General features: G+C 37.7%; 1 protein-coding gene across 1 annotated transcript; it reads left to right on the top strand.

Moving 5' to 3' along the window:
* The first annotated feature begins 6,916 nt into the window (after positions 1-6,916).
* On the top strand, positions 6,917-11,541 carry LOC101707545 (myelin P2 protein). The gene is made up of 4 exons (XM_004842004.4): positions 6,917-7,125; positions 9,083-9,255; positions 9,446-9,547; positions 11,263-11,541. Exons 1-4 carry the CDS (start codon positions 7,053-7,055, stop codon positions 11,311-11,313), a joined length of 399 nt encoding a protein of 132 aa, XP_004842061.2. The 5' UTR covers positions 6,917-7,052; the 3' UTR covers positions 11,314-11,541.
* The last annotated feature ends 235 nt before the right edge of the window (positions 11,542-11,776 follow it).

Raw genomic sequence — 11,776 nt, 5'->3', positions numbered from 1 at the left:
AGTGTGAAGGATTTCAATTTTTGACCATTTAGTATGATATTGGCTGTTGGTTTTTCATAGATGGCTTTTATGAGATTGAGGTATAGTCTATTCCAATTTTTGCAGGGTTTTATCATAAATGCATGTTGGATTTTGTCACATGCTTTTTCTGCATCTATTGAAATGATCATATGGGTTTTGTCTTTGGCTCTATTAATATAGTGTATTACATTGACTGATTTGCATATGTTGAACCATCTCTGCATACCTGGGATGAATCCCACTTGGTCAGGGTGTATGATCTTCTCGATGATCTTCTGCATTCTTATTAAGGATCTTTGCATCTGTGTTCCTTAATGAGATTGGCCTATAGTTGTCTTTTTCAATTGGGTCTTTCTCTGCTTTGGCGATCAAGGTGATACTTGCTTCCAGGAATGAATTCGAGTGTATTGCTTCCCTTTCAATTTCGTTGAAGAGTTTAAACAGTAGTGGCAGTAGTTCCTCTCTAAATGTCTTATAGAATTCAGCAATGAAACCATCAGGACCTGAGCTTTTGTTAGTTGGTAAGTTTTAAATTACATTTTCAATTTCATCAATTGATATTGGGTCGTTTAGAATTTTTAGGTCAACTTTGTTAAACTTTGGTAATTCATATGTATCTAGGAATCTGTCCATTTCTTCTGTGTTTTCCATCTTATTGGCATATAGGTTCTGGAAGTAGGTGTTGATGATCCTCCTGATTTCTGCTGGGTCTGTTGTAATTTCACCCTTTTCATTCCTAATTGCATGGATTTGGGCCTTTTCTTTCTTTTTTGATAATGTTGGCTAAGGGTTTGTCAATTTTGTTTACTCTTTCAAAGCACCAACTTTTGGCTTCATTGATTTTTTTGTATTGTTCTCTTAGTCTCCGTTTCATTGATTTCTGCCCTGATCTTTATAATTTCCTCCCTTGTATGAGCTTTGGGTTTGTCTTGCTTTTTTTTTTTCTAGAAGCTTGAGGTTCAGCATCAATTGTGTAATTGAGCTCGCTCTGTTTTCCTAATGTTAGTATTCACTGCTATGAATTTCCCTCGTAAGACTGCTTTCATTGTGTCCCATAGATTCTGATATGTTGTATTGGCATTGTCATTTAGTTGTAGGAACTGTCTGATTTCTTCTTTAATTTCTTCTGTGACCCATTGGTTATTCAGAAGTGTGTTGTGCAGTTTCCATGTGTTTATGAAATTCTTGTGGTTTCTTTTGCTGTTGATCTCCAATTTCATCAAACTATGGTCTGACAGTATACACAGGATAACTTCAATTCCTTTGCACTTATTTAAACATGTTCTATGAGCGAATATGTGGTCTATTTTAGAGAACAACCCATGTGCAGCTGAAAAGAATGTGTATTCTGATTTTGTGGGGTGGAACACTCTGTAAACATCTGTTAAGTTCATTTGTTCAAGAGTTTGTGTTATAGTATTTCATTGTTTATTTTTTGTCTAGTTGATCTCTCTAATTGTGACAGTGGGATATTGAGGTCCCCCACTACAGTTGTATTAGTGCTTATATGATTTTTCATCACTGTTAGTATTTGTTTTATATAGTTGGGTTCACTAGTGTTTGATGCATATATATTAATGATTGTCATCTCTTCCTCTTGGATTGTTCCCTTTAGAAGGATGTAGTGTCCTTCTTTGACTCTCTTATTCAGTGTTGGTTTGAAATCCACTTGATCTGCAAAGAGGATAGCTATCCTGCTTTTTTTGGGGGGGGGAGGGTTCCTGTCACATGGAGTATTGTTTTCCACCCTTTAACTTTCAGTATTTGAGTTTCTTTTTGAATTAAGTGTGTTTCTTGTATGCAGCATATTGTTGGATTTTCTTCTTGACCCATTCTGCCAGTCTGTTTCTTTTGATTGGTGAATTGAGACCATTAATATTGATGGTTATATTTGATATATATTGACTTATCCTTGTCATGACTTTTTCTTTTTGTTGGATTCTCCCCCTTTTGCGTTTAATTTCTTGTCGTGCCTGATGGATTCATTCTGATAGGCTTCCTGGGGTTGTGATCCTTGTTGCCTTTTCCTAGGATACTGTTTAAAATTTTTTGAAGTTCATAAGGTGTTCTTTGTCATGAAAGTATCTTATTTCTCCATCACTTTTGAAAGAATTTTTCAAGGTATGTCAATCTGGGTTGGAGGTTGTTTTCCTTTAGGCCTTGAAATACATTGCTCCACAGTCTTCTTGCCTTGAGGGTTTGCGTTGAGAAGTCTGCTGTGACTCTGATGGACTTTCCTTTGTATGTGATTTGTTTCTTTTCTCTAACTGCTTGTAGAATTTTGTTCTTCTGTTGGGTTTCTGGAATCTTAACTATTATATGCCTAGGTGTAGATTTTTTTGATCAAGGCTTGTTGGTATCCTATATACCTCACTCATCACTTTGTCAAGTTATTTTCCCCTATTTGGCAAGTTTTCTGCCATTACTTCTGTGAACAGATTTTTTATGTCATCTACACTCTCTCCTGTTTCTTCTTTGACTCCAATCACTCTGATGTTATTTTTCTTTGCATCTTCTAGCAGCTGCTAGATTGATTTCTCATGGTCCCTTACTATTTTTAAGAAATTTTTCTTTTCCTGGTCACTAATTGCAATCCTATCTTCTATATCTGAAATTCTATCCTCACATTGCCTCATTCTGCTGTGTAAACTTTCAATGGAGTTTTTAACCTCCTGGAAATCTGTTTGCATCTGTTTTATGGATTCTATTTGTTTTGTATGTTGGGATTCCATCATGCTCCTCAACTCCTCTATTTTTTTAATCTGTGTCCATTCTAGATTTATTAATCATGTCTTGTACTGTGGCCACAATCTCTGCTAGTATCTGAGAAATTGTTTCTGATTTCATTTTTTCCAGGTCCCCTTTCATTGCTAGTTCAGGAAGTCCAGGTGGTTGAGTATCAGATTGTTCTATTTTGTTGCCTTTTGGCATTTCCTTAGGGGATCTGGAAGTCTGGTTTGGGGACTTATTTAAGTGTCCTGTCATTTCAACAGATGCAGCCTGCTGTGTTTTTTTCAGGCGACTTTTTGCTCACCCTGTGATCTTGAATTCTCAGCAAGCCACTGAGCAGCCTTTACTCTGCTGATCACCAGTATACTAATTCCTGGGCTCAGAGTGGTGACCTTCTAGATCCCTGCACTGGCCTGTTGTTTGGGCGGCCTTCTGACTGGGGCCTGAGCAAACTTGGGATGGTACCTAGGTGTGCCTCTCACTTGGGCCCCTATGTAGCTATTGTCTGGGAGGGCCTTTGGTTGGGCGCTGTGCACCCCAGTTTCTGTCATCTGCACAGGCTTTGGCTAGGGTCTCCTCACACTTATCAATGGTATCAGGTGAGCCTCTGGGTATTGCTTGTGTGCCTATACAGTTCTTCTCCAGGTGGGTCCCTGGCTGTGGCTGATGCTATGGCCAGCCTCTGGCTGAAGCCTGTGTGCCCATGCAGCCCCTTTCTGGGTGGACCTTGGGCATGGGCTGGTGTTCCCAAACCTCTGGAGTTGGTCAGAGCCCTGGCTGGTACTCCCTGCCCCCCCCAGTCACACTGGTCAGGGCCACACAGCTGTTCCCTGGGTTCTGCCTGCATTTAGGGATGGAATGGCTGGCCTCCAGCAGGAGCCCACATGCCTGTGCAGCTCATCTCTGGGCATCCTCCTGGCCTGGTGCTGGATGTCTGAGCCTCTAGTGTCAGGGTCGACCTCTGGCTGGGTCCTCCTACAACCTTGTGGGTCTGGGCCACACAGATGCTCCCCGGGATCTTCAAGCACTCACCGATGGAATGGCAGGCCTCTGGCGGGAGCCCAGGTGCCAGTGCAGCTCCTCTGTGGGCAGGCTCCTTACAAGTGAATTATTTTAAGGGATTCTGTTCTTTCATTAGCAATATGGGAGCTGAGGGTCAAGTACTCAAAGTGTCTCAAGCTTTTTATGCCGGTGCCTGAAAGCACAATCTACTTGGATGTGTTTGGAAAATGTTAATATCACTTTCTCTGCAAAAGCAAAGCAAAGGGAGTAGAAAAACTGTAGGAAGCTCAGTTATACTATAAGGACCAGAGAACAAAATTGAAATGCAGAAATTTCTTCATTCCCTCCCTAGAGATTAACTTCATTTCTCAGGTCAATTAGAAAGAATAACTTGAAATTTTAGACTAACCTTTAGAAAAGAGGCCATGCATCTTAGGTTCCAGAGAAAAACAAAGCCAATTGCATTTTTTGGACAAATCACAAACTATTTCTTTCGTCTCTTTATTGCCATTTGACAAAAGAAAAGCTATTAACTACATTTGGGGTACCATAAATGCAGTTGTCACCATAGTAAGCAAAAGACTCACTATCCACTGGTATCTGAGGAATTTACAAGGGATAGTTTGCACTAAGAAAGTAATTTTAATGTTGGCATTATTTAAATTGAAGAAAAGCATTTATTTGAAGCATGAAAGAGGGCAATGTGGATAGCAACCCTAAAGGGCACCAGACACCCTAGCTGCTGAGTTTTGATGATAAATCAGATCATTTTTGCATGATGATGCCCAAAATGTTGCATAAAGCATCTTCCTATACATTCACAATCTATTGACTCTTTAGTAGCATTTTTATTGCCTCCATCTGCTAGCAATCCAAAATGATAAGTGGATATCACATGTCTGTGAACGTTGCTTTAAACTATGCCTTCCTAACTAGAGTATAAGGTTAATGAAGGTGGGAAATTTTGTTCAGTGATGTTTAATCAGCATTGAAAGTGCTAGGCACATAGTTGGTTCTCAATAAATACTTTTGCAATTGAATGAATGAAAAAAACCTTGACATCCAAATGGAAGATCATAAATACTTCATTCATTTATTGTACAATGGTTGATATCTCTTCCAGAAATAAAATTGAATATAGCTTGAAAACATAGGTAAGGGACATTACCATTACATGTTGTATAAAGCATGTTTCCTTATCCATCTTCTTTGGATCTCTAGGTATTCTTTTCAGTATAGGATGCAAATAACTCCCCTTAATCTTGAGAATTTACATGGGCAATGAATTGTTGAAAGGAGAAGGGTTGAATCAATTCTATAGAGAAACTATATCTACTTAACTACCATTTAGTTCAAGTCCAAATATTTTCATCTAGTTGTAATGTTTCTGGTGTTTACTGTGTCCTTTCTTGGCAGGGTATTGATGACTTTCTTAGCAAGATGTTATGGTTTATACGTAGATATTTCCTAAAAGCCTCATGTGCTCAAAGGTGGGGTCTTTGGAAGGTGACTGGATTACAAGGGCATTATGGCTGACTGCTATTAGGAGGTGTGGTCAGGTCAGAAGAGGCAGGTCAATGGGGGCGTGGCCTGGAAGGTTTTATCTCCATCCCAAGCTCCTCCCTTGATCTCCCTGTGCTTTCTGCCTGCCATGAGGTGAGCAGATATTCCCCCAACATGTCCCTTTGCCATGCTGTCCTGCCTTGCAACCATTTGACTATGAACTGAAGCATGAGCCAAATAAACCTCCCCTTTTTTAAGTTGTGGTTGTCAGGTATTTTGTCCCAGTGATGAGAAAAATGACAAAGACACGAGAGTGTCCTAATATTTGGAGCATAGTTCAATCTAGATCTTCTGTCATTGCTTTGACCCATGTCTTTGGTGTATACATTGGGCTCAGACTCTCATCTTGGTCCAAAGTTATCTGCTCAGTTTCAGTATTCAGGTACAACTGCCAATTACCCTAAAGTAGAAAATTATTTTCTTGTTCTAAAATTGCTTCAATTTTATAAGCTTTCTTCCTTGGCAATACATGCATAGTTCAGTATTCATGTTTATACTCCCCTAGAGCAATGCTTATGTTTGATGAGGATTTACATTTGCTCTCCCTGATCAAAGAATGGGATTCTGAAGTAGCATAGCCACCAGGATCTCTTGATTATCACCACTTTTGATTTTTGAGACTTTGAGTACTGCTAGCCCATCATGGTGATGTTAGCATTGCCCGATCTTTGGCTAGCATCTGTGTGTGTGTATGGTGTGAGATATCACACATGCAAATTGTAGACTCTAGGGAATACAGCTCAGTCCAAATCCTGTGCCCCCTTACTTGAATTTTGGAAGCAAGTTACCTAACCTCTCTGAGTTTGTTTTCCTCGCTGGTAAGATGGATATAACAATAGTACCTAACTGTTGGAGTAGTGAGGGGAGGAAATGAAAGAATCTATATTAAGCACTTACCATGGTGACTGGCCCATGGTGAGCTCTCAATATCCATTAGTATTTTTATAGAAAATCCTTCCTTTATGTGACTGTGGATTTATTTTAAAGGACTTAAAGCTGTCATAGTAGCTAAGAACCTGCTTAGTTCGCACTTAAGATTTTTATAGATGAAACTCTTAGCTGTGGTCAAAGAGCGTGTAACAGTGCTGCTCCTTGTCCTAGCGTATGAATAGAGGCCCTGTACTCTGCTGTGATAGAGTGACCTCACTGTCTGCCTACTCTGCTTGCCTGGGATATGTGAGCTATGCCAAGCCTCCCTTACCTCTGAATACATCCTTACACTGCTGCCCTGTGATTCTCTCCCACAACATAATTGAGACTCCTATTACAGTACTCATGGACATTTTCCTCTTTTTTCTCTTTCAATAAGAATTCTTAGTTGTGCAGACTCAGGATCCAGAGAGGCCAAGATGCCTAAATGCAACACACGCGCATGTACACACACACACACACACACTCATTCACAATCAGAGAATCCATAGTCTTTTCCAAAGCATTAAGAACCTAAGTACTCATAAATTTAAGATCAACCAAAAGTTTTCTGAAGGTATAAATAGTACCCTCATTCATTTCTTTGACATTTTTGGAAACAAAAGGAAACATTATGTAGGGCTTCCTTTTATGATGGATGGGCAGCTGATGACTGAAGAGCTGTTCACTGCCCTGTCCTGACACCGCCTTCCCCACTGGGTCTCTGGGGAAGTCACATGCTTTGTGGACCTTGAAAAGAATCTTCTGAGGCCTCAGCTTCTCTCCAAGAACCCACCTAGAACTGTGTTCAACTCTCTTCTACCACAATGAGCAACAAATTCCTGGGCACCTGGAAACTCGTCTCCAGTGAGCACTTTGATGAGTACATGAAAGCTCTGGGTAAGAAATGCCACTTGTCATGCTGGCTCTGAAAACCTTTTTTAAGAATTCCTTCTGACATCATTTATCAGTCTGGGAAAATTTTTTGCAGGATGAAATCCAATCCTCAGATTAATCTCTTGTCTTTCAAATAATTTATTTGCATTTTATTGGTGGCAATTGTAGTAGAATTTAAACAAAGCTATCTAAATGCATGAAACTCAGACTGATTCCAAAGGCAATTTCATACCAATAGGGGTTTCACTGGAAACCTGGAAGAAAGAAATGTAAGGAGCTTAGTCAAACCATTCTCTGTGTTTCCTAAAAGTTGATTTTTATAACAACTAAGGTGCTCATAAAATAAAAAGATGAATACTGGAAAATGTCATTTTAAAATTTTGATATTAGCCAAACTGAAATTTTTCTTTTTCTCCTAGGTTGTTCATTATTACATAATCATGTGTCTGTACAGAGTTTGGAAATGACAGTGTCTCCTACACTAAGATGTTCATAGTCCAGGGAAGTTGCTGAGAGAAAAAAGAACTGAGGTTGAGGGATGAATTCAAACTTGGTTTCACTAATGTCAGGCTTTCTTGCTACTGGAGCACTGAATGGAGATACCTGGAAGACTCAATCATTACTTATGACTTTATTTTTTACTTTTTCTAAAGAGAATATTCCATAGATATGAACACAGTAGATGTGAAGAGTTTTTGGAGATTTCCAGAGAACAATAACAGTGATGCCAATGGCTTTAGGGTGCCATGCTTATCAGAGTGCGTCTGGCTTCACTTACCTGTTCAGAAAGCTTGTAATTAACGTTTCTACTCCTAGGTGAAATGAACACAATCATGTCATTGCTGACTGAAAATCTATGAGGGCTCATGAGAATGGACCTATACTAGCAGGATAGATTTATGGCCTTCACTTTGTAGCTGAGAAGAAGGCAAAACACATGAAAGTCTTGCTGAGGGTCTAAGTTACAGAATGCACAAAGTTCCTGGGAGATTAGTAAATGTAGATTCTCAGGCATTAAACCAGAGATTATTATTTAGTTTGAAAAACTCTGTTCTAAATCATAGAAAATAATAATTGATTGATCAGAATTAGGGAAAAGTAAACAGGTTTTACCAACCCCCCAGGAGTAAACAGTTCACTTTATTGCCTGTGATTCTTCACTTCTTTTTGAGCATAGATACAGATATACCAGGGTTTTTTTCACTCTGGAAAGATAAGAGTTGGGACTTTCAATTGGACTCTCAGAAACTGGTTTTTCTTTCATGTATTTCTTATATGACATTTTACTTTTTCCAGGTGTTTCTATACTTTTGGTAAAATAGAAATAAAACATAAACCTAATTTTGTTTGTTTTTTCACATGTAAACAAGTTTTGAAAAAATATTTTTATTTATCTATCATCATTTGTACCAATGGTACAAATATAAAGGATAGATGGATTATGTTTTCCTACCAGCTAGACTTGATCACAAAATTTTAGTAATGACACTCTAACGAGGAAAATTCTTTCTATTCACAACACATTTTTGAAGGGGAAAATACCAGGCAACAGAATATGTCATAGTCTAATTAAAAATTTATCTATAATACATGTAGTTACAGACTCAAGTATCTTTAATGTTTCATACTAATCTACAATAACTGATTTTAGAGGAGAGTAGGATTAGATATGGTAAAAGTAGACATCTTCCACTCTTGCAACTGAACACTTCTACCTTCTGAAATCTTCAGACATTGCTTTTGTAGTAATAAAACCTAAAAGGTTCAAGTCCAAGACATGCATTCTCCTTGTGTAGTGAAATGGCGGAGTGTGTGTGTGTGTGTGGAGTGAGTCAGTGGCAGGACCAGCCACCTGCACGCTTATGCTTATGCTACCCCACTGAACCCCTTACTTGGCCACCATAGTGTTCCAGGTATGCTGTCTCTGTAGGCACAATTCTAACACTATCTTGGTTTACAGGAGTGGGGTTGGCCACCAGAAAACTGGGAAATTTGACCAAGCCTACAGTGATCATCAGCAAGAAAGGGGACTATCTAACTATACGAACTGAAAGTACCTTTAAAAGTACAGAAATCTCTTTCAAACTGGGCCAGGAATTTGAAGAAACCACAGCTGACAATAGGAAAACTAAGGTAATCTTTAATGTTTCTTTTTAAAGTTAGCCCAGTCAATTGCTTGAGAGAGTATTGGTAGTAGTGAAAAGGGTGGAAAATGAATATGCTGCACGAGATATCTATTACAAAAGTGGCTCAATGCTGAGTAAAATGCTTCTTTGACCAACCAAAGTCAAAGTAAGTCAAGAATATGAATTTGTCTTTCCAGACTCTGGTAACCCTGGAGAAAGGCTCACTGAATCAAGTGCAGAAATGGGACGGCAAAGAGACAATGATAAAGAGAAAGTTGGTGGATGGAAAAATGATAGTGGTAAGAGTGTTTCCAAGTCTAACTTTAGAAATAATGCAATACAAATAGATTGATGTTATCATTGCGAAATGATCTTTGAAATACAAATGAATAAAAGTGGCTGAGAATAGTCGGAGTTAATATGCTTGATTGATCTTTAAGCCATAAAAGACTCATCTTCAAGTACTTCAAGTATAAGCAAGATATGAAAATAAGAAATGCATTGTTATTTTAGAAATAACAATACCAAAAAGGTAAAAGTAAAGTTAAAGAAAGCATGGCTAAATCTCACTAGCTTGAATTCCCAATGAAAAAGCAAGTCTAAATTTTAACAACTACAGAATATTTGCAGACACCTAGGCATATTGGTTTCAAGAATCTATGGTAAGCTACAGTAAACCATGTCAATAATACAAGCTGAGCTCCTGGGAGATCTCTCCTAGTTAACAGAGAAAAAGGATGACAGAGATTACATGAGATGACTTCTAACAATTTTTTAAGGTGAAGGCTCTGTGCTTACAAATTAATATATACATTGAATGTAAATAGACTTATGAAATGTTTTGAATGTTTTATTTCTTTAGTGCAGGGATTTTAGCCCTTGCTCCACTAGATTTACATGGGAACTAAATTCCCATATGGGGGCCCCAGCATGGTTCAGTTAATTAGGGGGGAGCATCAGTGTATTTAAGTGTTCCCCAAGTAACACCAATGTGCAAAGTTTTGAAAACTACTCTGTAGACTTAAACACATACAAATTATGGGTAAAAGAGTACTTTTTTTTTTACAGTCATCTTGGGGAATTGGTAGATATATATAATCTATCACATCATTTTGAGTCCTCCTTCCCCTTCTCCCTGCCCTTCCTCTCTCCCGCTTCCTCAGATCCCCTTCGTAGCTCTGAAAAGTCTCCTTGCTTTCTATCATCTCTTTTATTTTGCTCCTTATATTGTTTGTATGTTTGGTCCTTTATATAATACAAACAATATGATATTTAATCTTCTGATTCTAATTTATTTTACTTAACATTATGATCTCAGGATCCATCCATTTGCTTATAAAGGCCTCAAAATTTATCATTCTTTATGGCTGAGTAGTACTCCATTTTGTATATTAATTTTCTTTGTTCATTCATCTGTTGATGGGCATATAGACTTCTTTCATGTTTTTGCTATTGTGAATTGTGCTGCTATAAACATGGGTATGCATGTATCACTATAATATGATGACTTTAACTGTTTAGGGAAGATATCTAGAAGAAGTAGAGCTGGGTTAAGTGAAATTTTTAGTTTTAGTTTTTTGATGCATCTCTGTACTGCTTTCTGTGGTGATTGTACTAGTTCATATTCTTGCCAACAATGTAGGATTCTATTTTTCCCCACAACCTCACCAACATGTGTTGTTTTTTGAGTCCTTGGTGATAGTCATTCTTACAGGGGTAGTGAAACATCAGTGTTGTTCTAATTTTAATAGCCAAAGATGTTGAACACTTTTTCATGTACATACTAGTCATTTTTACTTCATCTTTTGAGGAGTTTGACATACTTTTTAAAATTCTTATCAAAAATATAGATCAGTTTTAAAGTCCTTTCTTCAATTTTGGTGATTCTGAATTGCTCGGAGATTGGCATTCTGATGTTTTATTCCAAAATCTAATTTTATGATTTTGGAATTTCTGTTTTTATTGCAAATTTGCTATTTTCTGGTAGTTAATTAATTGCTCTCTCTCTTTTAAGGAATGTATGATGAATGGCATCATCTGCACCAGAATTTATGAGAAGGTTTGAGAAAATCATTTCCTCACTGAAGTAACATTTGATCATTTAATATTGAAAAATCAATTGCTTCCACTGTCAAGCCCTGAATAGGTCAAAATTTGCTTATTTGTTTCTGCTTTTGTCTTCATTCATCAGATTATCAAAGGCTTAAACTGAGAATTAGTCTAAAATTCACAGCTACTTAAACATTTTCAATTTGTATAAGTGTATTAAAGCAAATGCATCAGCCAGACCAAATTGTTGATAATGTTATTAATTGTTCGTGAAATTCTGACCTGTGCTATACTCTGATTAATTTAGATAATAATAAAAAAGAAGTAATAGGACTATAAAAGGAAGTAAAAGTATCAATTAGAGATACCAAATTCAAATGTCTTTGGGGCCAGGAGGGTTATTAGGTAAGAGACTCAGAAATGAAGCAACCCAGGAGGAAACATTTTAAATTGTGGATTTCAGTCCCAGTTGAAATGGG

The sequence above is a fragment of the Heterocephalus glaber genome, unplaced genomic scaffold, assembly GCF_053883595.1.
Source record: "Heterocephalus glaber isolate CG9 unplaced genomic scaffold, H.glaber_assembly_v1.0 deba00001553, whole genome shotgun sequence".
NCBI classification, from domain to species: Eukaryota; Metazoa; Chordata; class Mammalia; order Rodentia; family Bathyergidae; genus Heterocephalus; species Heterocephalus glaber.
This window is presented reverse-complemented; position numbering and strand designations above follow the sequence as displayed.

Bases quoted from the DNA above. Each gene is read 5' to 3' on its own strand.
- LOC101707545 (XM_004842004.4), top strand. From the start codon at position 7,053: ATGAGCAACAAATTCCTGGGCACCTGGAAACTCGTCTCCAGTGAGCAC. The intron at 9,256-9,445 runs GTAATCTTTAAT...TTGTCTTTCCAG, and splicing joins CTGACAATAGGAAAACTAAG to ACTCTGGTAACCCTGGAGAA. The intron at 9,548-11,262 runs GTAAGAGTGTTT...CTCTCTTTTAAG, and splicing joins TGGATGGAAAAATGATAGTG to GAATGTATGATGAATGGCAT.